Below are 17,780 nucleotides of genomic sequence, written 5' to 3' on the forward strand. Positions count from 1 at the left end.
CAAGAGGCGCTACCACCATCTGCTTGGTCAGCAGCCAGTCCATCTTGGCACTGACTCTATGAGATACGGGGGAAGCTTCTGGCAACTTCTCACAAAAGCAGCCCCTGTAGCACCCCTCTACCAAAACCTTGCCTTGCAAACCCCATACACCCACAAATGGAAACCGCTGGACAAAAATGAAACTATGGCAGTGGCAAGGAAACAAATTAGGCCACTGTGTGGTAACTGGAAGTGGGAGCAATATCTTCCCTCTCTACCTTTGCTCCTGAGAAAGCTGAACAGAAGGAAGTCCTCAGTCACTCCAGCCTGTGGGAGATGGCACTGGTGCTGTGCTTGGCAGATTCTGGCTGTAAGCATGGGCTGTGCCGACAACAGCAATTTTCCTCCTCTCGCAAAGGAACTGCGGTCCAGAAGTGATGTAGATGCACAAACATGTGGAGCTACCTGTGCTTCCTCACCAGGGAATAACAGGGAAGGGTACAGAAATGTCACCTGTTATTTAATGGAAATTTCCACTGTTGGCACTGCGCCTTTGTTCTGCTGCCACCCTTCAGCACACAGCAGTGAAACAGCCTCATGCACCTTTATTTACTTACTAATTCTCTGTTAGACACAGATGGAACCTGCGTGACCTTCAGAAGCCTGAGCAAGGACCCCACTGATCCCCAGAGTGCCAGAAGCAGGAAGTCTTTCAAGAACAAAAATACAGAAGTTTTCCAGCAGTTCTTTATTTATAATGTAGGCTTAAGCAATCATTACAATGTAGAAGGGAGACACACTTACAGCAATTATTTATACCAGTTTAGAACAAAAACCTGCACAGGGAGAGCTCAACTCTCAGTACAAACTAGCAACTAAACCACAATAATTTACCATTAGAAACATTTTCTTTTTTAGCTGTGACACTGCTTTTACAATATGCAAAAACACAAACAATAGAACTATCCAAAGTGTTTTGTCACATTCTTTCTACATTGAATTTGGCAACATTTTATATTAAATTTTTACTGATTATACTAACGTTTAAGAACTAAACAAGTGAAAAGCTGTACTCGGGTACAGTTACATCCATTTATTCCAAAGGTTTAAATAACACTTTTAAACTATCGAGATTATCTCCTAGCAGTTTTTGTTTATGCAAAAACCATCTCTCGAAGCCTCATTTGCACAACGCATCAGCTGCCGTCTCAAGGTTGGTGGGCTACACCACAGGCACTACTGTTCATTAGATGCTGTAGTAAGGAGCTTGTTTTTCAAAGGAAGGAAGGTTTAGTTCATAGTTTCTAAGAATCATGCCTTTTTTTTTTGCTTTTTTGCTTTTAAGCCATAACAAAAAACCAAAAGGTTAGCAACCACAGCAGTGTAAAATGTTATATAGAACACAGTGACTACACAGTTACTACAAGTCTCACATCCAATGCAGTTATGTATTAAAGCATAAGAGGGTATGTAGGCAAGTCTAGAGCCAACAGAAATCTGCAGAGCGGCTGGTGGAAACCAGCCCCTTGTGAGTGGTATTTGGTGCAGTTTTAAACCACCCTGGGTGCACCAGTGCCGTGTCCACCCTCCTGTGGGTCTGATCCAAACACGTCTCGTGCCCCAAGGTCTGCACATTTCTATCAGCTTTAGGAGATGGGTATCGCAGCAAGAACTTACTTGTACTTGAAGGAAAAAAGCCAACTCTTAATAATTCTATCAACAGTGTTCCAAAAAACATGACTTAAAGTACAAAAAAAGAGGCTCTAGTGGTCAGGCTCCCGGTGTTATCAAAAGAAGAGTCTCTCTGCCCACCCCCCACCCCTCTCTCCCCTTTCTTTTCGGTAGTTAAGAAAAGCCAATCGTCAACTGCCATTTAAAAGGAGTTAAAAAAAACAAGCCCCTGTATTGGAAAGGAACATCCGCAGTTTGTTAGCTCAAAGCTGGTTACACCTGCCAAATTTGTCAGTGTCTCCTCAAAATACTTGGGCTTTGGAGGCCCAGCCGGCTGGGCATGGTCACAAAAAGGCATTTGGATAATGTCTAAGAACTCCCCGCTCGCGGTTTAAAAAGGTTCTTTTGCACATGTGTAACTGCCTTAAGCCTGTCGTCCGTGTTTGTATTCAGTGAGAGGATGAGCGGAACAAAAGGTGGAGGTGGAAAAACTAAGCCTACGCAGGTCAGGCTGCATGCATGTGACTGAGAGTTGCTGCTGTGCAGTCCCGAAAAGAAACGTGGAAAAAACCCCGGTCGTTAAAACACCCCACAGAAACAAAACACTGCAATCCAGTATGGCTTATTCTGATGCATTTACCATGAAGCTACTAGTAATTAATCCTACTAGGCTACTCTTGTGCAACAGCATCTGCTATTTCGATGGCATCTCCCCCCCCTCCCCACTACCCCCCCCCCAAATACTCTACCAACTGCAGGTTTCTTCCTTGCATTATATATTGCTTTTATTGTCAATTTTCATTCCTGCTTTTCAGGCTTTATTTTCTTTAATACTTCAATGACGATCTGTTCCTTACGGCTTAAACTTTAGAGTAAGTCCCCTTGGTTTGTTCTTTTTCAACCTCACTAATCACAAGGCGCTCTACAAAAGCTTGCACAAAAGCCAAATTGTCATGAAATCCCTTTGCTGAAGTTTAACTACTCGACACTGTTTTTGTTTCTCCTATGATTTAAAACTTTACAAAGAGTTATAAAAAAGGTCAATGGGATTTGGCACCTTCAGAAAAAATCAAAAGTGTAACTTAGACCAAAAAAAAAACAAAAGCAGAAACAAAATCGTTGATATTTACAAATTAAAACACCACTGAAGATTATGTCTTACTACTCTCTTTCACCTTGTTTTCTCCTCTAGAGTACTTGCAGACTTGTCTTGTTACCGAGTATCTTAAAAAACTCATTGATTACAGATTGGAATGGATAGAGACAAATTAACTTTCCTCACAGTTCCTTCTCAGTGGCTTTAGTACTCTGGCAGCTTCGCCGCTCCTAGGAAATACGAGGTGCCGAGCGATCGTTCGTGGTGGTCTTCTTCAGCTTGACGCCGCGCCGAATGGCGTTCAGCATATCCTCCCCTTGCGGGACATCCCCGGGACTCAGCTCTCCGGGATCGAGCTCCGGCTGCCCCGCAGGCATCAGGGCACCAGCACCATCCCGGTCGCTTTCCTCACCCTCTCCCTCGGGAGCCGCTTGCCTCTGCTCGTCAGCACCGCTCAGTTTCTGGCTGGACGGCGGAGGGTTGACGGATGCTTGTCCGCTCCATGAGGATGAGGGCATGCTGGTGACACCCTGCCCACTGTCTCCTGCTGCCGGAGACTCAGGGCTTTGCTCAGGACACTCTTCTGTCCCAGTGAGGGCGCCGGGCAGCCCCCCTGGGATATCGGGGACGGTCGGTGTTTTGACAGGAATCACTGGGGTCTTGATCGGGATGGGCCCTCCCCCGATGGTGCCGCGTCTGACCGAAGGCTTGGTGGAAGGGGTCCGTCTGATGGTGGCGACGCCAGGGGTGACGATGACCGGTCCAAGTGTGGTGGGCAGACCTGCGGTGGAAGCAGGACGCTTGGTTTGAAACATTCTGCGATAGGACTGGCTAATGTCGCTGTTTCTTGGGATGGTGGAGGATTTGTCAAACTCTTGTTGTTCTGCCTCCTGGTCACCACTCACAGAGAAATAATCATAATCTGAAACTGATGCCAAAAGACACGGTTAGGAACAAGCTGCAGAAGACAGCTCAGTCATCACAGAACCAGAGAATGGTTTGGGTTGGAAGGGACCTTAAAGATCATCCAGTTCCAACCCCCTCTGCCATGGACAGGGACACCTTCCACTAGACCAGGTTGTTCAAAGCCCTGTCAACCTGGCCTTGAACACTGCCAGGGATGGGGTGTCAGTAAGTCTGAGGTGTGTATAACCAAAAAAGTATATACACCAAAAAAGCCTGGAGGCCAACAGCAATAAAGAGAGGTTCCACCTTTAGGAGGAAGGAAGCCTGAGATACTGTGACCAGGATTCTCTGACGGTGTAGCTGAAGGCAGGCACTGCAGCAGGGTGACCCGGAGGCTGCAGGGTGCCCACATCTCTTGTGACAGAGAACAAGAACTGCACCACTCAGTGCCATCTCTAGAACTAATTAAGTAGCAAATACTCAATATTTGTTTGCAAAACTGTGATACCAAACCCAGCATTCTACAAGCCATATGCTACCACTTGTAGATACAAACACTTAAACCAGTCAGTGACTAAGAAGTGTACTGTAGGCTGGGCACTGTGTGGCTCAGGGGACTGTGTACTAACGATTTCAGCAGCAAATCTGCTTATTTTGCAATCAAGGTAAATCCCAGCTGTCAGCTCTGAAAACTCAGCCTCAGCTTTAGTAACTGCATCGGGTTCCTTCCTTTCCATGCAACTGCTGAGCCAAGCTGGGCCCCCTACAAGCCCCACTGCCTCTTGTGGCTGCACAGCACCACCGACCTCAGCTGAGCAAACAAGGTGGTTGCTGAACCCCAAACACCAAACTTGGTACCTCTCAGCCTGCTGCTGGTTCTGAACCAGGGTACAAACCCCAACACCTTACTGCAGCTCCCCAGGTATGCCCGAGTTAAGGTCTCCAATGGATTCCTTTTCCAAATATAATATTTCTGCTTAGGTAGGAAATAAAAGGTCACAAAGGGAAACCGAGAGCAGATTCAGAGCACTGATGGAAGAAGAAAGCAAAGCTCATGAGTGCGTATTTGCTAAGACAATAGCCAGAAAGGACACTACTACCACAAGAAGGATGCAATACCAGTGTCATTCCACTTAAACCACAAAATGTAATTCCAGCATCTTCTTTAAAATACTGGCATCCTTAAGCTAAAGCTCATTTTAGTAATGCACAAGAAAATATGATCATTCAGTGCACTATGCAGCAATCCAGGTTTCTATTTAGTTAATAAATCCAGGCTGCATTCCAACATGGAAAAACCTCACAGCACCAATATTCGCCCTTCTCCCCAGACAGTGACCCAGTGAGCGCCAGCTGCTGGAATCCAGCTCCTTGGCACTGCAGGGTGAGTGTATGATGGGCAGGCTGGGAATGCTCTGAAAGAGAACATCTCTTGGATAGATTTCATACCTTGGGATGGGATCGTGTCCTCTGAACAGCACGGAGTTGTTGTCTGGGTGCTGTAGCCGCTAGAGCACTGCAGGGAATCCCGGCTGCTCCTCTGGGTGTCCAGCTGCAGCCCTCTCGTCAGAGCGAGCGCCAGCTCCTCGCAGGCCTCCATCTCCTCACCCTGCTGGTTACACACAGGGAAGAGACTCGTTTTGTCTAGAAGGATGAGTTAGTCTTTACAACTTTCAGCTGTCTCTCCTCCCTAAGCAGAGCTTGTCACCAGCACAACCCAACAGGACTGCGTCCACACACTTACTAGGGCTTAGAAGTATGAACTTCTTTGGATACTGTTGTTCTACGAATGCCAGCACCCAACGGCACATTCTCTCATGCCTTTGTGACTTCCACTGACCACACCAAAACCTCACCAGTATCGCTGGCCAGATAAAACACATGCCAACATAGAATCACAGAATGGTTTGTGTTGGAAGGGACCTTCAAAACCATCCAGTTCCAACCCCCTGCCATGGGCAGGGACACCTTCCACTAGAGCAGGTTGTTCCAAGCCCCGCCTCATCTGGCCTTGAACACTGCCAGGGATGGGACAGCCACAGCTTCTCTGGGCACCCTGTGCCAGTGCCTCACCACCCTCATGGTAAAGAATTTCTTCCTAATAGCTAATCTAAATGCACCCTCTTCTAGTTTAAAGCCATCCCCCTTGTGCTGTCATTCCACATCAAGAAGTATTAGGAGGCAGCACATCCACCTCCTCTGCACCAAAGAGTGTATCTGAAACCAGAGCGTCACCCTTGTGGCAGCCGACACCGTCATGCTCCGGGGTCTCTGGGCCTCCTCCGGGGGCACAGGGGGTCCGCTCGGAGCTCCTCCATTGACATCTGGCTCCCGCTTCTCCTTGCGACGCTGCAACGTGTTCACCATCGGTTGATCATATGGGCCTGGCTTGGCCCAGTCCTAAGGAAATGTGCTTGTTAGTGATAGCCTACATCAGCAACTGCTTTAATTACACACAAACTATGAACAAGGGCAGTTCTAATGCAACAGGTTACGTATCAAACTGGATATGCCTTTCTGAATAAGGCCAGAAACAAATTAACTGTGAGGATATTCACTTAGCAAACCTATCCCCTTTATTATTTCCTATTCTAGGTGTTCTTACATGAAGATATTTAACACTTTCGCACTTCAGTTTTCGCTAAATGAAATTCCATTGTGTTAAAGCCTGTATTTTCAGAAATTCAAATGCAAAAATCACTGGCACACAGCAGAAAATATACATCTATGTCCAATCAGTGGTGTAACTGTCCTAGAGGGACACAAATTCTATATCACATGCTGTTAGGCACATCTTCAACTCTGAAAAATTAGGCTAGAACACGTTTTTGATGCACATCAGAAGAGCAAGCTCCTCTGAGCAATCGCTCAGTTTACTTCCTACCTGAAATCTAGTTTGTAATAGAGATCTGTACTGAAGAAAGACCTCACTGAGCTACTGCTGCCAAATTTGAAACAGAAACTCCTCAGGCCACGAGGGCCAGGCTCACTCAGGGCTCTATTAAGCATAGTCCTGAGGGTGTCCAGAAACCACACAAGAGCAGGACTGATCAGTGAATGTGCTGGGAGGCAGAACCACTGCTAAGCAGCAGCTCCCACATACAAACTGCTGCAGGGGCAAGCCTGATCCTTAGAGTTTTCCTTCACCAAGACAAGGGGTGCTTTAAAAATAAAAGAACCTGTGTGTGAGAATGGGCCACACACCCAGCGCTGGCAGCAGCTGGGCAGCCTCTGCACAGCCTTCTGATAAGTAATTGATAATGGGCTAAGACCACGCTGCAGATATGTACTGGCATGTGTCTCAGTCCAAGGTATGGCAAGTCAAGGCAGCTGCACTGACAGAAGCCCCTGTGCAGACAGGCATTCTGGTTTTGTTAACAGATATGAAGCCCTGCTTTGCCTTCACAGCTGTGTCTCTGCTCTAAGTGTTTTGCTGTGAAATACACTGGCGAAGTGCTTCTAGCATAGACACAACTGGTGACCCTGAAGCCCCAGGGCCACTGTGGCCATGCTGTGTGTATGTCTCAACAGTCTGCAGCCGCTGGAGAGAAGATCAGGGGGATCCTTAACAAGGTACCTCTATTTACATGTATAAGGAAGGTCCCATGGTGCATGTGCAATATCATATAACCATCCACAGGCACCTAAGACCTGTGCAGCCAGCATCGACTGCTCATCAGTCGTGTGAAGATTAAGGGCAACAGACTTACTCTGGGGCAGAGGGGAACTGACTGGCAGGGACAAGAGTCAAGGCTCTGGCAGACCAGAGACATTTTAATGGCAAGGAAGATCCCTGCAGATCCAGTGGAGCAAGTGGAAGAAGTTACTGCACTCTGTTTTGGTGGGAGCAGAACAAGCTGGGTGAGCACATTCAGTCCGTGCAGTGAAGCTGGGACAGCTTCAGTCACCACCTAAGTTCAGCTGGTGATGACCACCTTCTCAAACCACTCCAGTTAGGTCTGCAAGAGGATACCTGCCTATGGCTAGCACAGTGAGAAGAGCACATCCTTCCACACAGGGTTTCACTAAGCCAACTGGATGCTGAGTCTGCACTTCCCTGCTCAAGTGAGTGCTTTGATGGTGCTAAACAAGCTCTTTTCTTGCTGAATAGAGCCCAGAGTGCTTTGTTCCAGAGTTAAACTATTCCTTCCTACCTTTGCGTTGTCAGCTTTAACATGTTTCAGGCAGTGCCAGAACAGCCAAGGTCACTGAGAAACACCCCCTACCAGATATTAGCTCTCTGATTATCACCATGCAGTGCCCATTCAGAGTGACATTAAACAGAGCAAATCAACGAGTAATTACATGGATCAAAAGGAAGCAACTACTGCCGTGTGCACGCTGTTGGGATGAGGAGGTGAGGACTGCCACAACAAAAGGAACACAAACCTTCCAGCTAGGGATCTTAGATGATGGTAACATGCCTGGCCCAATGGTGTAATAATGAGCGTAGTCTGGAAGGAGGGCTGAGGGAGCCCGAGTCCACGCGCGGGAGACAGGCGGGAAATGAGGGAAAGGACCTGCACCAACTGAAGCTACGGATGGGTCACTTGATAAACTACAGTGATAAAACCCATTAGACAACTGGAAACGAAACAAATACAAAAAAAAACAAAATCAGAGAACTTAATATAAACAGAATGAATATGAAAATACACTGTGACTGATGGCTCGAGGGAGGAAACTTCTGCATCATAAAACAAAAGAAAGGAAAAGCTTAGCTTTGCTGCACATAAACAACAGGAAATCGACACAATGCTTGGTACAGAAGTGAGATTGCTTGAAAATTGTTATGTGGTGTAACAAATTTCAGATATCAATCTAGCAGGCACTGTCTCCAGGCTGAGCAGCTTTGCCTTCTGTCCATGAAAGCAGCACACAGAAAAAACCTTTGCAATTTAGGTACCCTGCAGACTGCAGACGTAGAATACAGAAACAAAGTATTCCCAATACTGGAGGCATTTGCATTGCTGGCATTTGTTCTACGTAGCTGGACAGAGAGGAAAAGCATAGAGCCTTCAAACACGATATGCGCTGGCTGTGTAATGACATGGAAGGAAAAAAGAGGAAACCAACAGCAAGGATTTTCCAGATGAGAATGGAGACTGCTATCACTTCCTCCCCTCATTCAAAGTGTATCCCGTGGAATTTATTCCAACCTATTCTTTTGTTTTCCTTTTTGTTTTGGTCAAAACCAAACCTCAATTGCTCAAATGCTACCTAATGGGAGAGAGGGGAGAAGCCGCAAATAGTAAAACCTGGGCAGGATGCCCTTTGTTAGGCAGCCAGCTGAGTTTGGGCAGAGTTCCACAGTCTCTTTGAGTAGAAAAGGTGAAGAAATAAGCTTTTCTTAGAAAATTACCTCTGTAAAATGCCCAATTTGTAGCTTACCCCCAGCAGCTAATTTATAGGCAAGCACCACTGTGGTTTATTCAATCAGATTTCATGTCCAAGGGAGTGTGCAACAGTTCCTATTCTCATCTTCACAGAGAGAAATCCTGGCTGCGCTCCATGCACTTTATTTGTCCACACATTGCTGGGTTTGGATAACGACCTGGTAGGTTTGTATGTCTTTGAGATGAAGTTTTTCACCTTATCTGTGGAGGCCCAAGCCCCCATGGTGGAGCCTGAGCTGACTGAGGTGGGGGAACTGCACTCGCTCACTGACTGGCAGGTTTCAGAGGCTTCTGAAGAGGCAGAGCTGGACGAATTCTGCAGCGTAAAACAGCACCGCAAGGCAGGGGAGGGAGACACAAGCCACCAAAAAGGAAAAAAACCAACACAAACAAAACCAAAAAGACAAAAAGCACATACACAGAGACACACAGGAGAGAGGGAAGGATGAGAGAAGCAAAGGGTTAGGCTTTTAAAATCAATTAGAAACTGCTCAAAACCATTGCTAATGTTCAGGAAATCTATGAGAAACAAAACAAGCCATTTGCTTAATGCGAGAACTTGCCACGCTGCTTGAGAATGAGGGAATTGAGGCAGCAATCTCAACTCCCCATTACAATTTCAGCGTCTCAATTGTGTTAGCTGTCTCAGAGCAAGAAGCTGAGGGAGCTGAAGGCACCTATGGTCCAACCATGCAATATACTGAGACAACTGATTTATACAGAAAAGCAGATCATCAGTACCTCAAAGACACAAAGTTTAGATTTCCAACATGGAGCAGCAAACGGCACTTACATTCACAAGTTCTCGGATATTCTGATCTGCAAAAGTGCTTGTGAAAAACTCATCTGAGTTCAAATATTATGGAACAGAGAAAGAAGTGATACTTACCCAAACTGGAGGTTTCCATAGTGCGTTATCTGTATGCATGTCCCTCTGTGGGTAGTATGCATACACCAAAAGCACATTGACTCAAACTTTTCTGCCCAGCAGCCAAGATGAAGGTTACAGGTACTCTGCTGAGTGCCTAAGTGTTGGCATGTGCTTGCCACCTGCCTTCTCTTAACAGCAGTGACAGCAGGGGCTTGGATGGAGAGGGAAGGAAAATGCAGGACAGTGTCCATCAAACACCTCAAACACCTAGCTTCTAGCTAGTAATTTTTCTTCCAGTTTTCAGTGCATGCCTTTAGGTACATTTGCTGCTGTAAGACCTCTATAACAGCATCTAATTCACCTACAGGCAGGCCGAGATGAATAGCCACATGGACTGTTTTACCAACTTCAATGCTCTTACACATCTCCCCTGGCAGCCCCTCAGTTGGGGTGTGCATGCAGGTCCCACCAAGTGCTCAGAAATGGTCAAGTATATTAGCAAAGTTGTCAGGGCAGTACAGAGCTCTATTCACTGCCAGGAAATTCAACACTAGCAAGGCTAATTTATCCTTTGGAAGTCCAAGACCTGTGAAGCAAGTCTATCTAAACATATCCCTGGCATTTTATTTTTGGACAGCAGAGAGAATGTGCTCTTGTATCAAGTTTCTGTTGCAAAGCCTCAGTTCTCAAGGAATGGCACTTGAAGAGGAAGGGAAATCTCATCTGAAATAAAATTCCATCAGTTAACCTTACATGAGATCTTGGGGTGAGTCTGCAATAAAGAGCTGGATAAGAGGCACTGTAGAGAGGCAATTACTGCTAACACCCAGAAGCTGTCTCCCTGCTCACCAAAAGCCATGCATCAGGAGTGTATAGCTAATCGCCTAGGTAAAAAGAGATGTAGGTATCCCAAGACAGAACATCATCGCCATAAGGATTCTAGTGAAGACTCCGGGGGCTGTTGAGAAGGCAATACAGTATCAGCATCTTGAGCTTATTAGCAAACTGCGGGCTTAAGTGAAACTTTGCAAAGGCTGCTAAAAAGATATAACATGATGGATTATTTTACAGAAACAACACATATCCCATCTTACACTGATGTGAGGTCAGATCTGCAGGTGACCTGTCAAATGTGTTTAGGGTACAAGTAAGCTCAGCTAACAAGGCAAGTGCAGGCAAGTATTCCAAGTGCAGGAAGAGCTGAGGTGTACCAGAAGATCAGAAGAAACTACAACAAATGACAGAGCTGTTAAGGAGAGAAGTGACAAGTATGCAGTGGGGTTACCCAATGACGTTTTGTTGAATTTGTCTCATTCTTGATTTAATGCAACTCCTTTTACAGGAGAAAACCTCTAAAAATAGGAATACTGACAAACATGAGCTGCAGTTGACTCTGCCATCAGACCCAATTACTGTACCCTAAACGGAAATGAGCCTATTTCTTCTATCCTTAGAGAAAAATACATTATGGAATATTAGCTTTTGCACTGGAACTCCAGAGTTCTGCCTGACATTCCAGGCAGCTCAGCAAAAGAAACTGTTTGAGAAGCCCCCTGAGAACACTCGCACTAGTGTTACACTGGGGCCATGGAAAAAACAAAAGGAAAGAAAAATGTAATTACAGAAAATGCTTTATGAAACGTCCTATTTATGGCCTGAAAGGCCCTCCTGGGTCTGCACACTCTGCACGTAGCAGGGCACACAGAGAAGGGTCTGAGTTCCACACATGGCATCATGTCACCTCGTGTTCTGCAGATGCCCCAGTGATGACAAGTGAGAATTTGGAGTTCACATCTGATAGACTATTCCTTTTTACAGGCCAGAAACTTCAGGAGAGTATGTCAAGTAATGGTAGAAATGGGTCATAAATGAGGTTTATTAGCAATAAAGCTGCATGCAGCAAATAGATGGGAAAAGGCCAAAAATGCACATTCTGAAGATGCAAAGAATTGTTCCATTTATTTGGTATCTGGGGAAAAAAGCCTGGAAGTGGTGAACTTATTTTTGCAATAAAATGACTCCAAGGTGACAAAAAAGATGGAAGACAGGACTCTCCCATGAACTCAGCTTGGCCATTTTCAGCAGGCAAAGCTAGACCAAGGTGAATCAAGATGTCATGGAGAGAACATCTGGATAGCTGAAGAAAGTGCAAGAAGTGGTGGTAGGGAAACAGGGTCTCCTTGTCTTGAGAAACTTGGATGGCGCAAGGAAGGTCTTCCTAAAAAAGGATTACAACAGTGAGAAATGATGGAGAAGGAGGCAGAGAATGCTGAACTCCTGAAGGAAAGGTGTAAAGAAAACACGAGTGACAGCAGGTCAAAGTCTGCCTGGATCAGATGGCAGAAACAGTCTGGAATGAATGGAGCCGGCTGTGGGAAGCACAGACCACCCTTCATTTCTTAGCAGAAAGTACATGAGGGGCTCAAACCAGAAACTGCACAGTCATTGCTTGGGCAAAAAGACTCCAAATGTCTGAGTGCCTGTTCTAGGTGCACTGGCACAGGCACTCCTGGAGACACGCACAGGCAAACACTGGCCAGAGCAGTTTCTACTCCACATCTCACAGAGTGAGAACTTTGACTCCTGGATGTTTGCAACTTATTTTTGTTGTTTCCTTTTTAAAATGATGGCTTCGTTTGAATAATTTTTAAAATTAATTCTTCCTTTTCAGCTATTTTAACCATAGGAGGTTTTTGTCCCCACCGCTGCAGTAATGGTGGTTCTGCTCTGCACTCAAACCAGCTCTTCTGAGAAAAGGCTTGAAGTTAACAGTATCAGGAGAAAGCCAAAACTGTGCTCTGCCCAGCAATAACCAGTTCCTCAAATGCATGTTGTACATGTGTAGCTTGGCATCTGTCTCTCAGACATTGTGCCAAGGCTTGTTCTTGGGCAGTGTCCCACTGCTTGGTGTGGTATGCATGAATTCCAGTAAGGATAGGAAAAAAAAAGCTGTATTTTGGGCTACTGGAATGTATGATTATATTTTCCATCTGTTGTCCTACTAACCTATATAAGGACCTCTGTTATCTTGGATTACTTGCATCCTTTGCCTGCTATGTTTTCCATTCAAATACAGTGTTACTTAACCCCTTCCCTTCCTCAGCTACTGAACAGAGCTCCCTGGGCTCTCTTAAGAGACCAAATCCTAATGAAGAGCTTGGTCCAATGTCTCTCTACAGTCAATGGAAGACATCTCAGTTACCTTTTAAAAACCTCTGGGTAGTGACTCAAAGTCACCACCTCAATTTACCTCACTTCCAGGAACGTGTCTCTGCTGCCCTCTTTTTTCTAGTCAGGGACAAACTGTTGGGAAACTGAACTTAAAAAAGGAAGTTTGGGAGAAACAAATACCAAGGATTATTTACAGATTCATTTCAGGGTTTGGTTTTGGTTTTGTTTTTAAGGTCTGATTTGGAAGCAGTTCTTAATTTACATGGAAAACAGCTGTAACAATGTATTTCCCCTATTCTAACCTCAAGCTATTGAAAAGCAATGGGGTCTTCTCAAAAGCAGTATCTTTCCAGCTTGCTGGAACATGCAGAACATCCAGCTTGCTGTACATGCAGAAGCAAGTTCACATTTAGCTTCCTTCTACTTCACTGTTTAGAGAAAGTGATTTCCAGAATATTCTAATAAAGACTTAGTCCTCAGCTGTTTGACAGCACATCAACAGGTTTCTTCTCTTCATCTGCTTCCATCTCTCCCCTTGCCTTCATCCCCATGAAGTTATAAGCAGCCTCTAAAATCCAGCTGTATAATTACTTCCCTCAGTGTGTCTGCACTCCAAGTCCACTGATCCTTGTATTATTATCCTCAAATATAACTGTGCTACTACCACATTACTTCATCACAGATACTCCTAGACCTCAGTTTGTCTCCTACATAGGGCAACGTGTGGGTTTAGCAGCACCAGCCACGTTCAGTGTTCAACCAGAGACAGCTACTCTGTGCTCCCAGCAGCGGGTCTCTGGTGTCAGTACATGCCTTGGGCAGTGCTGGCCATGGCTGAGCTCACATCTAGCATTCAGAGAAACTGCTCTGAAGAAGAGACCTGCGATGCTTTTCAGCTATACCCAAATGTATTTGCTTAAGACTAAAGCACTTTACAGTGACGTTTCCACATGTATACCTGTCTGTTACAAGCCAACACTTTTACTCCCAGTGATGTTAACAGCCGCACTGAAGAAAAGCAATTGTTCTAAACCAGTGTAAGGGCAGAGTCTGGTTTTGTAACTGCTTTTTCCATATCTTCTATGCAGAGTGTGATAACTGTGAAGACTTACTGCTTAGCAGCTATGGGTTGAAATAGCAGTCTTCATTTTGCCTGTCTCCTCTCCTCTGGTATAATCTTTATCTTGTTTAAATCTCTATTTTATTATTCCTTTACATAATATATAAATTATTCCTTGTTTGAGACAGCCGTTGCCCCAGTCTGTGATTAATTTCCAGTGATGCTTGTCTAAAATGCAGGTGAGAGAATAAAAGCTTCACATAATTCATATATTCTCATTCCCATAATATGGGAATTTTACGTAGCCCTCGTCCACTTTTTAATTTAAATCCATTATTAAAAGAAAATCAGCTTTGTTGCCCCAGGAGATGCCACAGCACGTAGCTAGCAAACATCAGCAGAGCGTCCACCTGCGCAAGATACACAGCTTTTAATTTCCTTTGTTGATTTCAGAGCTTGCTTTTCTGCTTTCCCAGTGTCACTACTAGAAACAATGACATCAGTGTTTTAAACAGAGCAACTGAGATTGCTGCTCCTCCCCACCCAGCACCGAGCCTCAAAAGCACAGTACCACAAGGAAGATCTGTCAGTTGGTTAGAGACACACAACATGGAATAACGCTGTAAATTGAACAGCTTCTCAGTAAGCTCACAATCACAATTATCTGTCAGCACAACACACACAATTTACTTAGTGCTGAACATACAAAGCAAGACACTTAAGCAAAGATGAAGCGGCCAGGCAATGATCTGTTACCTTTTCCTCTGCATAAAGGTAAACAGACCTAGAGACATACAGAGCACATACCTATTTGTTATACCAACACACTATACTTGTCAACGCCATACTGCTGCAGCCTCCTACAGCTCATTAATAGCTCAAGTGATGCTTGGATCAGTTTGCAACTTTATGGATGGTTTCTAAAGTGAAGTGAAAGCATATAAACTTAGCTGGTGCCAATCAGCATGGTTCCCATCAACTTACAGAATGTTCTGCCAGCTGACACCAGCCTAAGTTCTCTCCCCTGTTTAACAGGGGAACTTGCAAAGAGAGGTATTGGGTTTTTTCCATGCTAAGGGCAATTGCAAAGTTACATCCTCATCTGCAAACACAGCATCATCATGTAGATTACTGCCCTTTTATGCAGGTGCAGTGGATACTATGAGAACCAGAGATGATGCTAGCATGTATAACGGATGGATGTATCTTAAAAGCCAACCTCCTTACCTTGTTACTACTGCAGTTTACTTTATTATTGTTCATTTACTTTTTTGCATTTCACTTAGGTTAGCCATAGCCAATCTAAACAAAACATTTGTTTTAGTAGTGTGCACAAAGTTCTTCAGGATGTCATCTATAAAAAATGGTGATGTCCAGACTGGGGACAGTGCAGAAGAGGCATTCATTTGAAAAGAAAGTATTTCTATCAAAATGAAAGAGGTAAATATATTAAACTGTTGAGCTTCCCTTGAGAACATGTTCCATGCTTAAATGAACCTGTGGTGTTCTGGATGATACCCTAAAAATGTCACTAAATGTCACTTACTAAATGTTCTGCAAAAGTAAGGGTCTATGTGCTGTCTAAGGTGGTGCAGGAGCAGCTTCAGTGTACAGGTTACACTTGGTAACCACTGACACTGAAATTGTTGGCTCCTTGCTGACTGGAAGGATTAAAACCATCAACTCCCCCGCATAGGAAAAGGAGCAAACTACATTTATTAAAGTAAAGGACAATCTTCTCCAGTGACCTCAGGGTGTACTAAAATGAGCGGTACTCATCAACAGGATATTAACTCTACCTCAGTTTTGCAACTGACATCTATGATGGGATTTTTTAATGTGAGATGGCAGCTCAGCCATCTCATCACTGCAGTTGCAGTGTGATTTGATAAAAAACACCCAAAATAGAAAAGAGAATTCCTGTGCTGGAGGATATGTGCCATGGAGGCACAGCAGCCTCTGCCTGCAGGTGGCCACCTAGTTTGTGTAGGAATGATGCCATGAGTAACTAGAGCAGCAACTTCCTCCTGCAGACCAAAAAATGCTTTGGAAAAGTTTTGCTTGTATTTGTAGTGAAATCCTTTTAGTTTGACTGTGTTCAGGATCTTATCATATATGACTGTGCAAACACTTCTGATGAGTTCCATGAAGAATTAAAAATACCTCTAATATTCATGCAGAAACCTTATTTCTGCAAGGTGCTCAGCTGAGAATCAAAAAGAGCAGCCCCATCCACAGAATGGGATGTCATAAAAAGCTGCAAAACCAACTTCATATGATACCGTTAATGGCATTCTGATTATTCCAGGCTCTTTGCAGGGGAGGGTAAAAGTAGTCTGTCTGATGCTGAAGCCACTAGTGTGAATACTAAGGCTGTCAGAAGGCTGTTCTGGCTCTGATATCTGTCCATTAAACAGCAAACAGCCACCAGGTATCAACAACTTGCAATCTGTGCAGGATATTAACTGGCAACCTCAGTGGGTCAAGTGAATATTATTGCCTCGTGTAAGGTGGGACTTCTTGCTCTTTCTCATCTGTCTGTATCTGAAAGTTAGGCATCTAGGCTCCCTTCAGAGCCAGAGTGAAAACCAAATTCCTTGAGAGCAACTTATCCCTTTCTTCAGGGATACTGCAAAAGCAGCATAAATCACTCCAGCTAGAAGCCCAACTTTCAGATGGATGAAGCGCAGTGAGACCAGCCTTACCCTCAGTGTTTCACCTGACTCCAAGGTACCCCAAAACCACACCAGATCCTTCTGTGAAAGGTGAGCCAAGTTAGAGAGGCCAGCTCACGCTCAGGTTTTTGTTCTCATGCTTGCACGTACCTGGTTAGGTGCTTCTGGTGGCATGGGGGATGGCGATTTGGACTGGAAAGCATCCTGGGACATGAATCCAGAATCATGGGAGGACACACTGGACAGCCTCATGGGTGCCTGCTGAGGCAGATTGGAGCTGCGATAGCGATAGTGTGAACTAGGTGAGTGCGAGTGCGAGCCACTGGACCGGGAATCACTACTGTTAACGCTGTTCAGACTGCTGTGAGAGACAAAAGGAACAAAGAAAGGAAAGGGGAGAGGAAAAGACACAAGGGCGGGGTGGGGAGAGACCCATATACAGTACAATTAACATTCCACATGTCTCTAGCAACAGGCAGCATAAACCGGAAAAGAAAAAATGTTGACAAATTAAATTTAAATATATATATATGCACATATATATCAGTAAAGAACCATAAGCAGCTGCAGTATCCCTTGGGACTAGAGAGAAAATGGCATTTTACCTTCAGTTTTACTCCAACTGAATTCTGTAACCACTCAAGAGTTCAAAGTCAGGTTAGGGATGAAGGGATGGATCACTACATGCCCTCTAGCATTTGGTCAGCACTTGCACAAAACCCTCTGCTGATGGCTCTCTCCTATTCCCAACTTACACTTTGCTGCTCTTGCACCATGGCCCAAATTTTCAATGGGATCTCTAGCAAGGGGTCCAAAGGCATCCAGAAATCTGCCTCTAGGCATGCCACTGCAGTCAGTCTAACCTAGTTAGCCTAGTCAGTCAGCAGGCCAACCTGTGAGACTTTTGAAAGCAGCACCAAAACCTCATGCTTCAGAGTACCTGGAATAAGTTATC

The 17,780-nt window shown here is 44.9% G+C and overlaps 1 protein-coding gene across 8 annotated transcripts in view; it reads right to left on the reverse strand.

Annotated features, from left to right (window-relative positions):
* Positions 1-2,478: 2,478 nt before the first annotated feature.
* Positions 2,479-17,780, reverse strand: part of MTSS1 (MTSS I-BAR domain containing 1) — a gene marked incomplete at its 5' end in the record, with an annotated part of 124,924 nt that continues 109,622 nt past the window's right edge. Inside the window, 5 exons of one of the 8 annotated variants that reach the window (XM_080611495.1) lie at positions 2,479-3,674; positions 5,102-5,264; positions 5,888-6,052; positions 8,042-8,236; positions 16,976-17,183. In XM_080611495.1, coding sequence (XP_080467621.1) covers positions 2,977-3,674; positions 5,102-5,264; positions 5,888-6,052; positions 8,042-8,236; positions 16,976-17,183 — 1,429 coding nt within the window. In that variant the 3' untranslated portion in view covers positions 2,479-2,976. Of the gene's footprint in view, positions 3,675-5,101; positions 5,265-5,887; positions 6,053-8,041; positions 8,237-9,244; positions 9,365-16,975; positions 17,187-17,780 lie in introns of all 8 variants that reach the window. The other 7 variants (XM_080611498.1, XM_080611496.1, XM_080611494.1 and 4 more) reach the window with 7 other exon arrangements.

The sequence above is a fragment of the Psittacula echo genome (genome assembly GCF_963264785.1).
Source record: "Psittacula echo genome assembly, chromosome: 2".
NCBI lineage: Eukaryota > Metazoa > Chordata > Aves > Psittaciformes > Psittacidae > Psittacula > Psittacula echo.